This window comes from Macrosteles quadrilineatus, unplaced genomic scaffold, assembly GCF_028750875.1.
Source record: "Macrosteles quadrilineatus isolate MER2022 unplaced genomic scaffold, UCM_ALF_1.0 Scaffold_2__2_contigs__length_208266976, whole genome shotgun sequence".
In the NCBI taxonomy this organism is placed as follows: Eukaryota; Metazoa; Arthropoda; class Insecta; order Hemiptera; family Cicadellidae; genus Macrosteles; species Macrosteles quadrilineatus.
The window spans coordinates 179,247,352-179,268,685 of NW_026542595.1; the positions used below are offsets into that span (position 1 = coordinate 179,247,352).

At 37.1% G+C, this 21,334-nt stretch overlaps 1 protein-coding gene across 1 annotated transcript in view; it reads right to left on the reverse strand.

The window, feature by feature from the left end:
- Nucleotides 1-21,334, reverse strand: part of LOC128987610 (protein PALS1-like) — a 166,961-nt gene that overhangs the window by 27,589 nt on the left and 118,038 nt on the right. Inside the window, exons 7-8 of the mRNA XM_054408554.1 lie at nucleotides 7,767-7,998; nucleotides 4,660-4,893 (exon numbers count right to left, since the gene is read on the reverse strand). Coding sequence (XP_054264529.1) covers nucleotides 4,660-4,893; nucleotides 7,767-7,998 — 466 coding nt within the window. The remainder of the gene's footprint in view (nucleotides 1-4,659; nucleotides 4,894-7,766; nucleotides 7,999-21,334) is intronic.

Consider the following 21,334-nt stretch of genomic DNA (forward strand, 5'->3'; position numbering starts at 1 on the left):
CGTCCGCGATTGTGCATATCTCAAATGACCTGATTCCGTATCCGAAATATTTCAAAACTGATGTGACCGATAAGTTTTATCTAAACCATAGAATGTTAAAATAAAATAGAGTAGAGTAGACTTTCTGTTAGATTTCTTTTGTTTTGTTTTTAATATTTTGCTATCAATGTTTATTTCTAGCTTTATTTTAATCCCTTGTGTGTAGTAATGTATAACGGCTTGGCGCGTGTCAGACAGCTAACATGGACGGAGACGATGACATACTTGGTATTGACAGCTACAGGAACAATGATTGTATGGAGTTTGATAATTATAGACAATTTTCGGATTTATTTACCTTAGAACCCTCTGAGGGGTTTTTAAAAGTTATTCATTTCAATATTCGCAGTTATAATAAAAATATAGATAATGTATTAATTCTTCTTGAAGACTTGAAAGTAAAATTTGACTTAATTGTACTTACTGAAGCGTGGTTGGAATGTGGAAACAATTTGACAGATTTGGAGGGATATGATTTGTACTCAACTGAAATACATTGGAACAGAAACGACGGTGTAATTGTGTATTGTAAAACTGAACTTGGAGTAACATCACAACAGATATTAATGGGTGAGGCGACGGGATTACAATTAGACTTTTACACTGATAACAGACACTTTAATGTAGTAGCCATATACCGTAGTCCATCTATGAACTATCATTCATTCGTAACTGATCTAAACAACTACTATAGCAATGTTAATAAACACACTACTTACTTTTACGTTGGTGACATCAATATTGACATTTTACATAGTTGTCAAAATGTTTTTGAAAAAGACTATTACTTAAACATACTTTACAGTGTTGGCTTTACTGATTACATAAACAAACCGACAAGAGTAACTGAACGATCTGAGACCTGTATTGACCATTTATTTGTAAATCACTTTGATTATTCCGCAATAAGTTCATGCATACTTAAAACAGATGTTACTGACCACTATGCTATTGTTGCTAAACTTGAATACTGTTCTTCTAAAAATCTACACACAAAAACAGATGACAACGAAACAATCACTTACATAGACCAGAAATTGCTACAAGAGCTGATTGAGCGTCAGCCATGGGACCATGTTCTGGCTCTGCATGATGTTAATCTCTGCTGCGATGCATTTATTAGTACTTTTGACCATCTTAAATGCCAAGCGACGAAGTCTAAATATAAAACCAGTAGGCATAAGAAACTAAAGCCTTGGATCACAACCAATCTAATTCGTGGGATACGTGAACGTGATAAATTAAGTAAACGTGTAAAAACGCACCCTTTCGACGAAAACTTAAAAGTCAACTACCTACCGTAATTATCGTAATTGGCTAAACCGAGAAATCAAGTCAGCAAAAATTTCCTATTACAAGCACAAAATTCTCGAATCAACTGGACGGCCAAAAGAATTTTGGAATATAGTAAATGAAATAAGTGGTATAAAGAAAATTCGTGAAAAATTTCCATTAAGTCTTTTTTATGAGAAATCCGATAAGGACGGTATAAAAAAAGTAGCAAACTCGTTTAATAACTTTTTTACAAATGTAGGTAGGAATCTTGCTCAACGCATACCGCAACTGGCTGGACCTCCGCTGATTGACGATTCAGCGTTCAGAGTCAGACATGAGTTCCGGCTAGAGCCGGTCACCGACAGCCAACTTGAGTGGTGCATTAGGGATTTGCGTGGTGGATCTGCTCCTGGTATAGATGGAATTTCGGCGATTTTATTACAAAATAATATTCCGGCACTGATACCTCCACTCAAACACCTAGTTAATCTAAGCATTCTCTCAGGACAATTTCCTGACCGTTTTAAGATAGCGAAAGTAGTTCCTTTGTATAAATCTGGCACAAAGCAAGAGTTAAACAATTATCGCCCAATATCCCTGTTGAATGTTATGTCTAAGATTTTAGAAAAATGTGTCAAAATACAATTGCACTGTTATTTGGAAGATAATAATTTGTTATCAGAATGCCAGTATGGTTTTAGGAAGAGTAAAAATACTAGTGATGCTCTCTTCGCTATGAATAAATATATTTCGGAGTGTATTAACGGAAATGAAAAAGCATTGACTGTGTTCATTGACCTTGCAAAGGCATTTGATTCCATTGATAGAAATATTCTTTTAAATAAAATGGAATGCATCTGAATTCGTGGTTTGGCCCTAAAATGGTTTAGTAGTTATTTGAATAAACGAAGCCAGTTAGTTTCTATTAACAACAATTTTAGCGATATACGTGAAATAGACTATGGAGTTGTCCAGGGCAGTACGCTGGGACCATCCCTTTTTTTAATTTACATAAATAATTTAGACAAACTTCCAATCACAGGAAAGCTCTTTTTATTTGCCGACGACACTGCAGTTATATTCAAAGGTAATACTTGGGACCAAACATTCAATGTAGCGCAAACAGATATGTTCCTTATTCAAAAATGGTTCTCCCAAAATGTATTATCAATGAATGTTTTAAAAACAAAATATATGCCAATTTTCCTCAGACAAAGTAGTAAGCCTCCCACCAACCTCAGACTAGTGATGCATGTTTGTGGAGATCCAGGTGTCTCTACCTGTGGTTGTTTACATTTGGAGAGAGTAGATCATTACAAGTACTTGGGAGTGATATTGGATAGTAGGTTAAGATGGGAACCCCATATTGAATATTTAAAGACAAAACTTAGGAAATTAATTTATGTTTTTAGAAACGTTCGCGAAATTCTTAACATCAATGAAATAAAAATGTTATACTATGCATTTGTCCAATCAGTACTTCAATATGGAATTATAGTATGGGGAGGAGCTAGTAGCAATATTTTAAAGCCTCTGTTTGTCATACAAAAACTAATTATTAAAATAGCTTTTCAATTCAACAGGCGATTCCCTACAAATGTATTATTCAAAAACACTCAATTACTTTCGGTGCGTCAACTTTTTATCAAAACTTTACTTGTATATACCTACTCTAATCAAGATTTGATAGTGACGCCAATCACACATAACTATTCCACCAGAGGAGCTGTAAATGTAGGTATGCAGGTACCCCGAGTTTTCAAGTCTGCAAACCTTACTAATGCTTTTTATATTGCGAATTTTTTGTATAGGAATATACCATCAGAGATTAGAGATCTACAGGTATCTCTTCCAGTTTATAAACGTTCGGTAAGCAGTTGGCTGTCGGAGATTGGGCTCGATCAGTCTGAGACACTTATCGGTTCAGTATACAATACCTAACAATAATTATACACAAGTACAACAAACAATATTTAGCGTACATATATCAGTAACTGCAACTCCATTCACTCGACTACCTTTTATTTAGCATTAACTGTTCCTGTAGCTGTCTCATAGCTTAGTTGTAAATAGTATTTTGATTAATTTAGTTTTAATTTTTTAAGAATATTTCTAATTTGTAATAGAGCTCGTCCCGCGCACAGGTCTTTTACGGCCTATGCGGGACTATTGTTCGTATTTTGTACATGTATATATTGTAAACATTTTTGGAAATAAAGCAGATTTTGATTTGATTTGATTTTGATTTGAGTGAGGCGGGGTATCTAAGGCGTATTTTAACCGAAGTGAACGAAAGAGTGCAGAATGTAACGAAAAAACTTGTGTAGCAATTTTTACTGACTAAGATTAACATAGCATTTTCTTTGGTTAAGACAATTTTATGAGAAAATTTTTGAAGACAGATTGCTCCACTTTTAAATGAAAAGTTTATGAGTTTTTATCAATATTGAACCGGGAATCGATTTTTAGGCGGGTATTACATATCTATCATCTGTCCAGCAATACAATGCTTTGTAATGTTGTTAGCCGAAACAGATTAGTTATGTCTTAATAAATTAGTGTACTAAAATATATATTTTAATTTTTAAATAAAAAAAAAACACCTTACAACCTTTTAGTTAAATGTTAACAGTATCCCAGGAATAATTTTGTCAAAGGAAATTTTTTTGAAAACTTTTTAATGTCACGAAATGCTACCCTGACCAACCTGTATAAGTGTATATAGCCCAAAGTAACAACAATCCCAGTGTAGAAGAGCTGTGTTTTTACCCAAGTTGCAATAGTGAGTGGCCTTGCTGTGTCCGGTGTACACCCATCTCCTCATTGACCAAACATGTCCATTCATGTAACACGTCACTGTCCAACCATCACACACCACGTACCAGAATAGTTTGTCCGTTGTAAATAGTTAAGGAGTGACTTTGTTGTAGTCAATGTTTATCATAAGATGTATGTATAAAGTGCATTGTTCACGTAGAGCGATTTTGAATTTGTTTACATACTAAACCTATTAAGTTTTATTTTAAGATGTTTTGACGATTTTTGCAGTGAATATTTAGTTTTGGACAAAAAAAAACTGGAAGCTTCTCAGAATTGTTACCTATGAACTATTATCGAACGTTTATAAAAAACAAATGAGGCATCCTCAGTGACTAGGCTGAGACTAATAATGATGTCCAACTATGAAGATGTAGGTCTCAGACTAACTAGACGACACCTCTTGATAACAATGTATAAACGTTTGGCAGCAATCTTAAACTGACGGACTCAGTTGATACCGAAAACCACTATGGATTCGGCCTTATCATACCATGCAAGATGGGCATCAATAAGTGTGTGGCCTACCTGGAACTTCCTGATGCTGTTCAGTTCAGCTGAGGTAGGCGCTGGTGCCGGCGTTGGCGGCGTCGTTGGTGTATTGTTGTTGATATTGTCAGTCAGACGGGCGGGTAGTTGTGGTGGCGGCGCTCTGGACACTAGCCGCCCATCCTTCTCTATCCTGAGGTGGTCTCTGGGCGGCGGCACAGGCTTGCCACCCCCGACGTCCGGGTCCGTGCGAGCCGTCCCGTTCACGGCCGGCTGCAAGAGGAAATACATTTGGTAAACTCGCCTTTAGAGAAAAGAAAAGAAATTATACTGATAAAATTGAAGACTAGCATGAAGGTCAGCAGCTATGGCGAAGTCAGTTCACAGGAAACCTGAGAGGGCTGGAAAGAAGGGAAGAGGAGACAGTGTGGTTGGTGGTGAGGTAAAGTACCACTTTGGGTACTAGCACGCATCAAGAGCCACAGCAGTAACTAGTAAACATAACCCTTCTCAGTTTGTATTGACATGGTTAAACTGAAGTTTAGTTGATTATCGCCTTCACCAAAATGGTACTTGCATGGTTTTGAAGATACTCTAGATATTAATTTAACGCACCGTACAAGTTATTAACTCTACAAAAGCGTGTAATTATTTTAAGTTATACATTTAGCCATTCAAATCCAACCTTCTTATTTAGTTAGGGCTATTTAAAAATTACACAAAAGATGAATGGGACCTGACCAACTGCATGTATAGTGCAAAAATGGAGCAGGTGTTAAACACGTATCGTAACTCGGAATGAATTGTATGTGTGAGATTACTTTGTCAAATAAGTCATGAATCTCCATGATTCTAATTGTCAACAGATGGTAATGGATCGCAATATGTAGTACTGTAGTAGTATTTCGTTGCCTACTAGAGACACCAAAACTGCACCCTCACGAGTCACGGCACGTAGAAAGTCAGAGAAAAGGTGAGACAAAAGACAGCAACAGAGAAGACAGGTAGTGAAACCAACCAAAGGTCGTCTACCTTCTTCGGGGAACACCCTTTTATAGGAATGTCTAAACCTCGCCGATCGTTTAGTTCGCGGACACGGTAGAGACGGGGTTGACGTTTTCGGCCTCCAAAAATATGACTTTCCTTTACAAGCTGCAAGATTTGGTATTTCCTTTAGTTACTTTGGAAATTTTCCTGTATCAAATAGGAGGAAGTATTCATGTACCGAATTTCTTGAACATTAAGTGTACGTGAATAATTTCTTGTGGGCAATCGAGATTAATTCTTAAACAGTGAACCCGTCTCAAAAAATCGTTCTGTCTGAGCTTACGGTTTGAGTGTAAGAAATTCGTCCTGAGGATTAAAATCACCCAAATCTCCTTTAAATTCACGTTGGCAAAAGGCAACATGCCGATACCGTGAGTCGGGGATCTACATAATCTGTAGCTCCGCCTACCAAGTAAACAGAAATAATTATAGGTGTCTTCGACTGAGATAACTCTTCATCTATAGAGATTCCCTCCACATACATCCAATAATTGTTTTCAACTGCTTCCTAAAATGAAAACTCACGGTTCCTAACTAAAATGCCATGCATATTTGTGTGAACAAAACTTTGTGCTACTGTTGTAGTTTAATCAATAGGAAGTTGATATGGTGGTTGTCGCATTCCACAACGAAGCCAATGAAAGTTCGCGTTGATTCAACTAAAAGGGATACAAATAGCTTCGTGAGTAATCGCGCCATACGTATTACTCTACAAATAACTATTAAAACTTATAAAACATATGAATGTATATAAAACGCCCCTATGTGCCCGTTTAGATTCAAGTTTCGGCCAAAATGATATACTCATCTATCAATTATGAAAATTAATGAAGTGCAATCACTTTTCATATTACGTGCAAACCGTATATTGTGATTAAAATTGTATTAATCCTAAAATACTTAAACTTACTTCTTAAACGTTAAACTCTTAAATTTCAAAGGATACAGGAAATAATTGCCACTCAATTACGAAAGGGGGGATCTTAATCACTTTCAAACACCACTAACAACTTTTACGACATCGTATATTTTGATTAAAAGTTCAGGGAAACATCCTCCTCAGATCAGGTTCTAGATTGATTATTCTTCAGCGCATCGACTGAGTTGTTTTGGCAATAACATCAAAAGGATCTTAATCTATAAAATATTATGTTAAGGTGTTAAGGTGTTGTGTTGTTTGACATACACGGGGTATTTTGTATGAGTACGACAAAACAGGTCTGCGCCGAGTTAATAAATAAACATAGCAATTTCAAACATTTAAAAGAAAGATCGACAGATTGGCGATGTGAAAGGCCACAAATAAAAACAATCTGTATTTTAATACCCGAACAAAAATCAAATTACATTTTGTGGATTAATCCGATACGAAGAACGTGTTTCCCTTAATTAAATGTAGCCTATGTCTATCTTTTTTATGGTCGGGCTGACAAGTAGCCAATGGTCATTGGCAAAATTTTAACTGAGGCCTCCAGGGCAAAAACCCTGCTCTCAATGGCTCAAACAACCAGACCAATCCTTAGCCACAAAACAATCTTATAAGTATAAGGATCGGAATCCGTGGATTATACTGATACCGATCAAGACTGGAAGTGTCCCCTCCTGGAACATGCTGCTCCCCTTTGTAGACGAGTATACTGTATAAAGTATTACGTAAAATCTGATCAGCACACAGTATTCCTATTACTTACGTTGAAACATTACTGGCAATGTATTCTGGAATTTATGTAATTCACGTTTTATTATCTGATCTATCTTAAGAGCCAAAGACATGATACATAGTTGGAGACGAAACCGACAGTTTACCTTAATTTAAGGAAGCATCAAAAAGAGCTTTAATCCGCGAGCATTAACGGCACCCTTTTCAACTAGGTAGGGACATAACACTAAATTACACAATGGGGATGTCGGTGCTTTTTCATGCAAGCCCTATGGCCTTCTCCTGCAGGTTGTTGTCAAAATGTGTTAGAAGATTAGCAAGAGTAGTCAAAAGTATGTGTCAAATTGAAATCACACGCCGGTCAAAGGAACAGAGATTTTCTATATTTATTCAATCTTGAATCTATGGCTAATTGCAACAGTCAGTGGTTGCCTCTCACCTGTATCCTAGCCTGTGGCCGGGGTGGCGGGTAGCGCGGCGGCGTCTTGTTCTTGGGCGCCCAGGACTCCGGGACGTCCACGGCCATCTCTCGGTGAGGTCCATTATCGCACGCAGCCATCATCATCATCATCTTGTACGCATCGTCCGTCTCAGCATCTGGTGGTCGCTTCACGGGCTCGGCGTCCTCCTGGCCTACTACGACGATGCTGCTGCCGCTGCGGCGTCGTGGCCTGTAACAGACGAGGGTAGCTTAGTGAGAGTGAATATTATGACAATTACTATTGCTTCCACTACACTGTCGAGATTTGCGACAAACAATAACCATTTAGGGAGTCAAGGAGTAAAATGTGCAGTGAAAAAATAGCTGAAAGATGTGATGATATTGTTAGAGTTACGACGCTTGTTTGGTATACGAGCATCAAGAAGCGGAAACAAAAGTTTCAGACTAGTGAGTGAAACCCCGTAAAATTGAAGGGGCTTTTACAAATTTAATCCTACCATATGACTCCAGATTTCAAGTTACCAATCATAGCCATCATTATCAACTTGAGTATTAAAGCAACTACAAGAAGCAACGTTGAAGAGTCTCAATATATCACTACTTTGACTCTGATGTATCCTTTCCTGCGCAGGACGCGGGACTCCGGATGGATGATCTGGCAACGTCGGATGATCCAAGGCCAGTATTGGGCAGAGCCGGCGGCGACACACCAAGGTCACCGCGGTGGCTCGGCTCCCACGATCACCACCACAACACACGACGACGACACTGCTTACTCTAGCATGGGGGTTGTTTATAATACTGGCCATTGGATTGTAGAGCAATGGGTGAGCAAAGCCGATAAACTCAGATTCTCTAGCAGATTACTAAATTGTTCACATACGATGGCGAGAAGATCAATGGGAAGGTGGAGAAGGATGAGTGTAACAACAAAGTAAATAAGGACTTTGACTCAGAATTAGGACCAAGATTGTTCCCTAGATCCTTTTAGTAGATTACTGAATCGGGAATTGCAGAAATGTGCAATGCCGACACATCATGGATGCCTTGTTCAATGTGAAGATGGGCGAAGACAGATAAAAACCAAGATGAAAGTAAGGCATTAATACTGAACAAAGACTTATATCAGCCTTCATAACCTTCAGCAGATTTCATTGGTACACTAGGTCTAATATATTTGATTTTTCAAAATGCAAAGAAATTTAAGGTAATCCTACAACTGGACAAGAGCTAACTATATTGTAATAAACAAACCCTACTGGTAACTGGGTTAAACATATATGACAGAAAATTGTTTGAACAATATCCAACATTAAATCTGTTTGCAAATTGAACCAATAAACCGTAACTACATCAATAACAGTATTTGCAGTTATCTAATCTGCAAGAGCCTAATTGTACTTCCCCGAGGAATGTGGAAACTCATAACATTTATAGAGCTAGAATGTCTATTTTAATGGCAGACAATTAAGGCGTTAATGACACACCGCGGTGAGCAAGTTTACCTTTAATGGAGGTTAATTGATTTGACCTTGACTGAGGACACAATGAAGGGTTGTCTACAATTAGGACTCAGCAAGGTTCTGGGAAGCCATTGTGCTCAAGAAATAGAAAAGTCTATACAATAGTATCTGCACAACCATCCAGACTAACAAAGCGTCACCTGTTATCATTGGAAAACTTGTTTCAGAAAGGACGTTGTGGAATAATTGAGAGTTATTTTGTGAGGTACGTTTTTTACGTCAACTTGGAGCTTGTTTGGGATTTTAAAACACATGTTTAGCATGCCGGAACCGAGTAATAGGTACCTTAGAAAGTAAATAACTCTGATATATTATTAAATATGTCAGGATACAAAACAAGAAGCTTACTGTTGGGTTACGACTGATGTTGTAAATGATAACTACATCTGAGAGCACATAATTGTGTGGAGGCCTTTAAATGTGAACCTAACCACCAAAAACACTTTAGGGAGACATAAAAACATTATATATCCACGTGTAATAATTGTTTAGCCTACATATGAGATATTATAGAAGATGTAAGTCAATAACATATGTGTTTCGTTCAATGGCAAGAAGATAAAGTAAATTATCTCGTTTTGTTATTCTGAGTTCTGACCCTTTATTTATGTCTGGCCTAAAAACTTCTTTTACCTACACATATTTTGTATCTAATAATACAAATAATCAAAATACGAACAGACGACGGGTTGAGAATAAGTTAATCTATGGATAACTGACCAGAGAATATACAGGTTCTGAGAGACACCCCGCGGTCAAAGTTCAAGGCCCTTCCAGCTGATTATTCCGCCAGGAACAATTTTTCTCTTGACTATTTAACAGGGAATATTTACTGTATTTATTAAATTCACAGTTATGGCGTCACTGTACGTTTCAGCTGCACGGTTGAGTGAGCAGAACTGCAACTACGTCTGGTGGCATCAGCAAGATGACGTCACATTCAAGGTCGACTACGAGGATTCTGTCTAACCGGATCCAAGGAATCCCTACGAGTGTCCCACAAACCTCATCTGAACATTATCTATCAGTTATCGACGTACGATTATTGCATATTATTTTGTTTGCATTAATTGCACCAGAGTTCCTTAATTCCAACCCCTCAAAGAACCAAAAAAATATTCCTTAATTGCACCAAGCACAAGCCAGGTAGGGGTGAGTTGCCCGCACAAGGAATGTCCTTGTTTACGTGTCATCCTAACCTAACCTAACCTACTCAATTATACAGTCAAAAAGATAGCCGTCCACTAGGCACAGTTAATGAACGTATCGGGTAGCTCCCTGGAGTAGTTGGCGCAATTCAGGATTACCCGACTACCTGACTCAGATCAGTTGGCGCAATTAATTCCCGCCCTTATTTGTTAGATTTTCGTTCGGAGAACATGTAGTCGGTCAATCTTAACAACAATATGCTGGAAAGATTGTTGAAATATGTAGCATTGGTTTGAAAAACAATAAACATCAGTAATTCATTCAAACCGTATAATCACTAATGAAGATGATGAAGATCACTAAAAATCCGTTAGCTGTCCGGAACTCCTTGCAAGTAGGGCCAGGTTGATAGTTTATTTTTTTATTTGGTAAATGCATTTTTAATCAAAAATGTGATTTTTTGTGGAAATTATGAAAATGAAAATAACTTTTCTAACCACACATTTAACTTGCAGTTACAGGAATTAGCTTTCGGTTTACTATTAAGCTATACCAATTTATCATCCTTTTAAAGACGATGATACAATATGTTTATGTCCGAAGGCTGAGATGATTCATTCTGTGGCATAATGTATTAAAACATCTACAAGTACAATTAATAACTATAAATCCTACTTAGGGTTGTAAACATAACGTTTTTACACAGGAATACAGCATCCAAAAAATGCTGTCTCTGTTTATATTTTAGTATTTTAGTCTACAAGCAATAGAAATCAGGATAATCACCATACTAATTATTAATTATGTTTTTGGAGTCGAATTTAAACTTAACAACTTTTTCAACCATCTCATCTCCTCACCAACTGATTTGCCAGAAAAAATTGTTTCCTCAACAAAGTCTAGAATGTAAGTGACAGTGATCCCCCACCCGCTCCCAACACGGAACTGTACCTAAAGAAAGAGTCTTGGAATCCATCAATCGTCGGTGACAAATCGTACGTCACACGGAGATGTCAGCTCCTTACTTATGCAATACATTAGTCGCCATCTCGATAGCTCGATAGGCTGATTCGATAAATATGATGCGATGGTAAAGATTGTCACATTTACTTCTGCAATAAATTAGTCGCCATCTCGATAGCTCGATAGGCTGATTCGATAAATATGATGCGATGGTAAAGATTGACACATTTACTTATGCAATAAATTAGTCACCATCTCGATAGCTCAATAAGCTGATTCGATACTTATGATGCCATAGTAAAGATTGACAGATATACCTAAGGTTCATACTTCTCTTTTTTCAAATCACAAAGTTTCACTAGTTTCAGCCGCGAACTTTAATAGCGTGTTCAATAAATAATGCAACGCAATTTATACAGGAACACAAACAGTTAAATAAGAATACAAATCTTAACACTCAAAGTGATATAAAGAATACATGGACTGGAGTGTCGAGACAGATCGAGAGTTGATCTGTCGTGAAGAAGTAATCCATTTGCGCGATCGTCACAGAAATCGTACCAGAGAGCTTCACAGGTTTACCACACTTCAAATATGAAAATTATGTGTTTCCTTCGCGAGTAACACACTTTAACACGTAGTTAAGCTAAAAAAAAAATTAGCGACTTCTGTTTTGAGCATTGAACGATCCAACAGGCCATTGTCTGTAAGTATGTGTACTATACAGGGTGTAGATAAAGTCTCGCACGGGTTTAATATGTTCTGAACGATAACAGATAAATCAATAAGGTTTGGTACATCAGCACGACACCTAAAAATCTACTTTTTGAAGGAACTATCAGTTCTCTGTCATATCATGGGGACGTCCCACGAGGAGTCAGAAGGAAATATTAAACATGAGCATAGGTTGATATGTACGTCGAATTAAAGGCCTTTGCTATCAGAATATAATTCTACAAATTTTAACTAAAACATTAGTAAATTAATCTTCAGTCTTTATGGTGTAGATCTAGATCCTTGGGAAAGTAAAAGGGTATTGCATTATTATTATTATTATTATTATTATATTGGAATTATGTTTTGAACCCTGTTAAAATGCGCGATTTGCGCAAAGGTCTCCTCGTGTCTATACATTTAAATAATAAAATGTACACAAAATAATTCAAATTATAGATTTAGGTGTATTTAGATCAATATCACAAGACTATAGAACTATATTGGTGAATAAGTGTCAAGGATGGTCGGATCAATTAAAGTAAGGATGGTGGAACAGTCAATAGAATCTGACTCGAGATAGAAACTAGAGAATAAGAAATACAGTAGTTTGAAGATTACGAAAAAAAAGGCGAGTGGAGGGGGCATCCTTTAGCTAGAGAAGGGAGTATGGAAGAGGCTTATCAGCAGGTACGGGAGAATGTAGTGGCTAAATATGATGATAGACGATAATTACAACGGTGATGATTAAGATCAGAATTTTGGTTACAGTAGAGTAGTACAGTGGAGAAGCACAGTACAATAATTGAGTCCTTCGAAGACCGCTAAAGAAATGGCAACAGAATATTGCTAAAAGAAAAACATGTATTGCAAGATAAAATGGAAGAGACAGAGCTTTGCAAGAAGCACGACGATGGAAGGTCCCAGCAGTGGAGCTGCTAGCAAACCGATATATGTGCAGTATGTTAGAATGATTACGATTGCAATTTGTATGATCGTATGTGTCTGAACCTTTCTGGAATAAACGGAGAACTCAATAATGAGAGTCTTACGCAATCATTGTTCGAACACTAGCCATGATCCATGTCATCGTCACACTAGCTAATTGGAAGTAGATGACCGAGAACACTTTACCAAACTAATAGTTTTCCAGAGAATCCAAGACAAATGACGCAAACATCTTAACCACATTACAGATGTATTTTTAGATATTTCCCGGTTCTCCGTAGCGTGAAAACGACTTCCGCCGTCACGTATGTCTATGGCCGTCAACACACGGGAAGACTGTTTTCCAACTGAAATCGGCAACCAGTTGGACAAACTAGTCGCCTACGTCCCGACCAATGTAGTCAGGTGGGACAGTGCACACGGTGCGACTGCGACGCGACCAGTTGAGGACCAGTCGGCGATCAGTCGTTAAGCAACCGGACCTGCCGGTTGCTAGGTGATTTCAGTCGCCTGGTTTGAACAACTTTTCGCATATTTGTATTGTGCTTTTCAAGGATCAGGTATACCAACTGTGATAACTCTTCGTAAGCACTTTTTGACACCCTGTACACAGACTGAAATTTTGCGTCTGTTTCTTGTAATGCAGCAGCAGCTACAAAGAGCCTACATTAAATATTTGTTTTAACATAAGGATGTACCCGATACCTTCTACGTCCTCTACGCTTTCTTGATTGTTTATAAAACACCAGGCAGTGTTATTATTACTTCATCACCGTTACTCATTTGAAACACAATACACAGTACACAGTATCGTTATGACAGAATTAGAACTCATTCACTGTCTCAACTCAACTATAGTCGCGCCCGTGTGCGGATTTAACCAACGCAACTGCAACCGTAATCGCGTCACAAAACAGTTGGTTCAACTTTAGTTGAGTTTCAGTCTTCCCGTGTGTCGACCGCCTATGATAACACATTCCTATGTGGTAAATCATGTACGTACAACGCTGTAGACTCTTGCTGTGTAAACTTCCGCAGTGACAGTGCGACACACACATGCAGTACACACTTGCTCAGCTCGGAGATATAGTACAAGCTATTTCAATTGGGAAAAATAGAGGGTGGCATTCATTAAATTGTGATAAGTAAGTTGAACTGTAGCCTAATTAAATTAGTTTGACCACGCCCCATTTTTACATAGCATAAGGAGGAAAATGGTGTTTACTAAAAGTACGCTTTGAATAAACAGCGTAGAAAGGTGAAAATACTAAATAGTACAGTCGAACCTCGACTACAAGACCCTCAAAAAGAAGTCAACCTTGATAACAAGTCTTATTTTATAATAACTAGTCTTGTTATCAAGGTTCTACTGTATGAATATAGGACAAGCTTGCACGGGGGTACCTACGTTTAGTTGTAGAAGGCTTCAGAGCACGGACTTGGTTGTTGTCACATAATATGACTGAAGTCTATTTTGAAGTTTTTTTTTATGTTCAGGCCCATTATATTTCCGAATCGATTATCACTATACGATGCCATTTTTGCCCTGGATCTTTGGATTTTAAAACACACAGTATCGGAATTCACAATACTTTCCACGTTAAAACAAACCAAACGTTACGTAAACATGCATACTACACTATGAACAACATTGGCTATGTGCACCTTATTTATTTACGTTTCTACGGCAAAAGCCACCTTATATGGTGTCTTATGATGTCTTAATGATCAAGACAAGCCACCCTACGTTCCACCTGAACAACGTCCCCGTTTCCCACGTCCCCACTTAGAACGCCATTAGTAATGCAAATGCACAGACACGTTCCAGTCCACCGTTCCACCTGACTCTAGTGACAGGTGAAACAGCGGAACAGCAGTCAGGGGTTGTGGCGGAGCCAATCACCAGTCATCCCTAACAACACATAGGGGAGTCGAGTGTAGCCTGTAGGGGATGTATGAAGCCATAATGCGACTCACGTGCCGAACATACAACCCTTCATCAGGTTATGCAGCCGTCGACACAGGTGATGCGAATGCAACATCGAGGGTTGAAGAATAAACAAATAAAACGAAATATAGACCGACAGCGGTGCTGCGGTTAACACAAGTTCTGGCGTCCACCGCTGGGAGCGCCGTGTAGTTACGTAGTGCGTGCGCCTTAACTTCTTGCGCTCCCACCGGTGGACGCCAGAACTTATGCTAACTGCAGCACTGCTGCCGGTATATGATAGTATGTAACAGCGAATAACTGCCAGATTAATGAATACGATTAGAGGAGACACACCATCTTTACAAGTACAGTAGCTACATGACCAAAGTTATATTACTTACCAGTAAGACTTCAGAAGCCGCATGGTGAGGGTATCCTTTTATCCGTTTGTCACAAATATCACATAACATTGAACATTGAATTTCACACATTCACTTGTATTGAACAATAACACTACGAAGACCACTGTTGAACATCACAATTGTGTTGAACATCACAGTATTCTTGCAAGGAGTATTAAAGAATTACTTAGTAGTTAAGTAAGAATCGTTCAAGTTGTAGTTGGAGACATTGCGAGTAGGTTGTTGTTTATTTCAATTTTAGTTTTGTATTTCTTGTCGTATGCATTAATGTAGGGATTTTGAGAATCTAGTTCAGTATTGTGGTGTACCTAGTTTTATGATGTGCGTATGTGAAGGTAAAAACAACGTTTTAAGAGTAAATAATTTTACAGGTTGGTTCAAAACGTTATAAAAATACTATGACTACAGTGAACAATGTTAACGCAAAACAGGTGTACATGCTATCGCTGTGTTATTTATTATACATATGTAGCCTATATGAACAAAAGAAATATGACATTTTATAATCTTACTAGCAGAGTACCCGTCCTTCGTACGGGGTTGGCATATAAGTATAAAATGCTTATTGTAGTTATACTCGATCTTTGCGTTTGCAATGTGAGAAGACACGGTTTGAGAAAATTAGCTTCCTAAAATTTACGGTATGCTATAGAACAAAAGTATTACACATCTACCATAGCCATTATGTTCTACCACTTCACCTACACAATAGAGAAAGATAGATTATTAAAAATTTGCAAAATATCACAAATTATTCTTGAAATAAAAAAAAAACTAACTGTAAAAAACTGTAAACAATCCTACTTTGACAGTCCTCATTGCGTATCACAGTTTTTTGTTGCCGCTTAGTTCAAATTAGCTATGTTTATAAATAATGAAAAAATTATAGTGCTGCACCCTGTTAGTAAATCTTTTAACTTTTTGATGCTTTTGCATATCATAGAACCAACTCTTTTAGTTGAAACAGCTGACTAAGTTTCTTTAATTTCCTTTAAATATGAATACTCATAAGGTTAACATGGGGAACTGCAGAGCCACTGGGGCGGAGCACGAAAGGATTTTTGAAATATGAATACGCCTATATGTTAATCGGGAATGTGAGCTATCATCATGCCAAATTTTAGCCCAATCCGACCAGTATTTTTCGCGTTTACTTGTCACAAACATACATCCAAACTTTCTCATTTATAATATTAGTAGGATTTCTCAATATAAAAGTAAATTTTGCTATACTGTAATTTAAAAAAGGAAACCCTTATATACGTGGAGAATACAAAAAATACTCCGATCCTGTAAAAATAATAAGTCAGTGTATCAAGAATCACTTATCAAGGACACCTAGAATTAAATTAGAACACCTAACCCCACCAACAAACATATATTAAAAAAGAAATTAAAGTAGATAATCTTTTTAAGATGAAATAATAGTTTACGAGAACTAAAATCAATGCCCCCTTCATCGTTAGGAAGAAACAATTTATTGTACTGTACCTAACAACAAGGCAACAAGTTGTCCACCCACGAATTCATATATCAAAGGGGTGCAAATAAAATACTTTCTTATTACGAAAAAAGTCGTGTCTTTTCAGGAGAATCGCCAGTCTTTATCTTCCACTGCGGCAGGTTGATTTAGGTTCAATCATGAATGACAATACTTGTTCATTTGAAACCAAATTACACAGGATAACATTGTTTTTTGTAAACGGTTCCTTGTTCACCATAATCATAAGCCTAACCTAACCTAACTTAACCTAACACTACTTATCCTAACCTAAAAAACATAACCTAACCACCATAGCACATTGTAAAAAAGTGACGGCCCTCTTTAAAAGTTTTAAGACCCCAAGAACTACAGAACGGCCTATGACGTCATATGTCTGGCATACGGCACAGATTGTTTACACCGGTTGCCCGGACTACGCACGACAGGTGTTCACCGTGTTCACTGTTCAGTCGGTGAAGCGAGACGTCCCTCGCCCTCGCCACTCGCACGACCATACAGGCCTACAATACCACGCAGGGAGAAATAATCGTCCAGTTTTACTGTGGCCGGGCGTGAGCCAGACAAAACAAGGGACGCAGGTGGGCGTAGTCCGAGGACAAAGAGTACAGGGTGATATGAGATGAAGAAAGTATTGTTCCTCAAGTCTTCAACGCCAAGGAATTAGTTTATTTTCACGTAGGTTAGTCAAAATTTAGCGGGATAACGTTCCATACTCGTAAATAGAATTGTTCATATTGTGATAATTGAAGTTCCCAACAGTAACTTAAAAGTAATGTAATTACTATCTAGATGAGATTTACCATGCCTACATCTGTGCGTTTGGTAGATCTCTTCATGAATAAACTAGTTCTCTTTGGAACCCTTCTGTAGTATATTTAGCTGTCATCGGAATTCTTAGGTATTTACTTGTGGATAAAACTTACACCCGGTAATCTCTATGCAAGATGATCTGTCGATGGGTTTATCAAATCGCCGCAAATGATCTACGCCATACCTTATAGGCTATATAGTTTGATTAGAACCATGTCCTACTTTAAACACGAATCTATACTCTTTTAAACCAGAGTAATAACGAAAGTTCCCTAATCACTAGCCTCAACAAGGAAATTCAAACGTATCGATTGCAGCAAAAATGACCTAGTAGAAATGTTAAAATGGTTTTTATTAAATTCCAGCGTAATTCCATTTTGTCCTATGCTGTCATATCAGGCCATTGAATGATTTGACTTGAAGCCAGTGCTATCAATCGAACTGATTTTTAGTTATGTACCTAGACTATGTCCCAGGTTAGAACCTGAACTATATCAGGTTAGACATCAAGAGATCCCCTTGACATTCTTACGCCAAACGTTTGTAATTCAGTTTCAGTCGTGACAATACTGTCTGCTCTAGTTGTGGCAATTCTTATTGTTATTTTATGACTTAAGTCTATTTAGCTGTACAGTAATTGGCCAAAGTATCGGCCACAACATAAACGTGAATTTAAAAACATTTCTTTAACGAGAATTGGGGTAAATCTCTATATGTAACCCAAGCCAAATAAAGATAGTAATTAGAAATAGCTTTAATTTTTACAGAATATCCTTACTTTCCTCACACCCGATTGCCTGACTCCCAAAGTGACGTTTTCCCGACACGGACACGGACAGATTTTGAATTTTCACGGCCAGATTACGCGCGTTAAGTTGGGTAAGAACTTTCATCACCTGTCTTTCGGACGACAATTTATGGACCTTTGTAAAAACGTAATTGCAACAAAACCGCTTCTATAAAAATGAGAAAAAATATTGTACTGCCCTTGGGTTTCCAAAAGATGATAGGGCTTTGGGGGAATAAATATTAACTAAAGTTTATAGCAAAATCATTATACTGTAGTTTGTGTTCACATACTCTTTGTTTCATTAGGCAATTCATGAGCCATTGATTTGACACTACTTAAGTAATAGCAAAAATAAAAATTGTCTCATTGTCCATTATTAATTGGCTACAGTACTTAATATCTCCTAAAATATAAGGTTGTTTATAAATGGAAATTCTACCACAAAATTTAACACTGTCTCATCTTTCTATGTTGGTTCAGCTGATGATAAAAAAAATTTTATTGCTGATTGATGTCTATAGTTTTCGACCTCTTGGGTTCTGTCTTGAGCCCCACATAGGATGTTTATATTCAAATGTATCTATGTCCGGTATCTACTACTTTCAGCATCAGTTCCCCCTCAGCGCCTCTCAAACAATGACACCACTCGTTGTATATGATCGCTCCAAGCGCAATGACAGGGTCATCTCATTTCTTTCCACAATCTCATTTGATTCAAGGTTAGAAGAGGTTCGTTGACAGATCTGTGTTTTTATACCGCAATATTTCTTGGTACTGACTATGAAGTTGCCATGGATGAAGTTAATTTACTCTATGGTGTAAATGCAGTATTGCATTTCTGGCCATTTGCAAATTCATTTATTTTCCAGTACTAAACAGTTTAGACGAGACGTAGGAATTGGCTAACTCAGGAACTCGATAACTCGGTCGTGTGGCGGAACTGGCTAACTCTGGAACTGGCTAACCGTCTCAGTCAGGAATTGGCTAACTCCGGAACCCGCTAACTCGATTTTGTCTCGCGGCGGAATTCGCTAACTCTGGAAGTCGCTAACCCGGCCGCGCCCACTGCTCGGAGCGTTGCCAACCTTGTACGACAAAATAATCGTACACTGCCGTATTTCAAAATGTCAGTGTCTATAAAGATACAGTAAATGTTATTTTTTTTATCAATTCCACTTTTAACAGATAACTAGCCCAAAGTAATTAAAAGACAATTAAAAAATCATGAAAAAGTATTTTTTATTAAACTGTACAATGGCCAGTTAAATGTTTATGATTTCGATCTTAAATATAAATGCCATCAGTATAAAAGAAAATAATAGAATATGAAAAATATTCAAAATTTAGTTTAATTGGTAATAAATAATTAAACCTCTACGAAAATAAGCTAAAATACACGCAAGTTCTTAAACACGGAAAACAGATTTAATTGTAATGTCGTAATAAACCAAAACCATTAATTAATACAGTCATCAACCATCGTAACTTTCATAATTAATTCATAGATTTTAAATTAAATGTTCGTCATTGAACCGTCCAACTTACGTGTACAAATATGATGACATGGACTAAGTTTTTATCTAGGCCTAATAGTTTGAACGAAAGCATTGTAGGCCTACGAGTAAATAGTTGCCTAATTCTAAAATGTGTTGAATTTTTTAGCAATAATGTTACATGTTTTAAAACAGTTTTTAGATTGTACACCTAAGCACCACTAGTAAAAAATAGGAGAAGATATAATATTCATATAATAAAACGTGACAGGGTTATTTTAATTCACGATTTTTAATAAACTAATTGACGGATTTTCCTGATTTGAGTGTTGGGTTTCCTTTATATTGCTTTCACAAACGATATAAACTATACCAAGCCATTGCTCGGTTCACCGTACCCCAGTACTGAGCTACACAATAGACAATAGCTTTGTTTTTGGATAAGATAGAATCAGCCTGGAAAAAACTCCAGACTTTTAAAAAGTAAGCCTACTGAAAGACGTAAAATTAATATTAATTCAACAAAATTAAGAGGATGACCCTGGTTCTACACTAATAGCCTACGATAAAAGAAATTTGCAAGTTGTATTTATGCATAGACTAACTTTTAATGCAATCCATGAATACATTAGGCCTACCACTTTATAATGTATTGATAAATATTTATTTAAATTCAATAGCTCTATTTAAAAATACATAACCACTACAATGTAATTCTGTAATGACGTTTAACGTGTAAATTTTATTATGATTTATGATTTAAGGTTACTACAAGCCCAGTATATAAAATACGAACTCAAAAATTTTATTTGCAGAAGTTCACAAAATGGTATTTATTCGAATAAAAGAAACAAATGGCGGACTACGAAAATAGATATTTCATAACATGTAATAGATCCAAATTAAATGTGCATTTTTATCTTTTTCATACCAATAAGCTACTATTTAAGTAAGAAACCCACATATAAAACATACTCCCTTATATTAGATGATCTGAAAACAGTTGTATTGTTAGTTCTGTCCGGTGTACTGTCTTTAGAGGTCGTGTTTGGTTTACAATTGTTTCTTGTTTTCAGTAATTTAAAACCTCGTTTAACCAAATAAAACGTTCTAATCACAACTAATAACACGTCCCCTAGTTATATAACCAAACAGTAAGGAACAAATCATGAAGTTAACTATAAAATAATAGAAACACAATTTTGTCGACACTAGCGATCAGTGTCACCGGACATGAACTAGACACGAAAAACGAGCTTCAAAGTTTACAATGGGATGTAAAGTTTACTTGTGTTGGTTAGTCTATGGTAAGACTATAA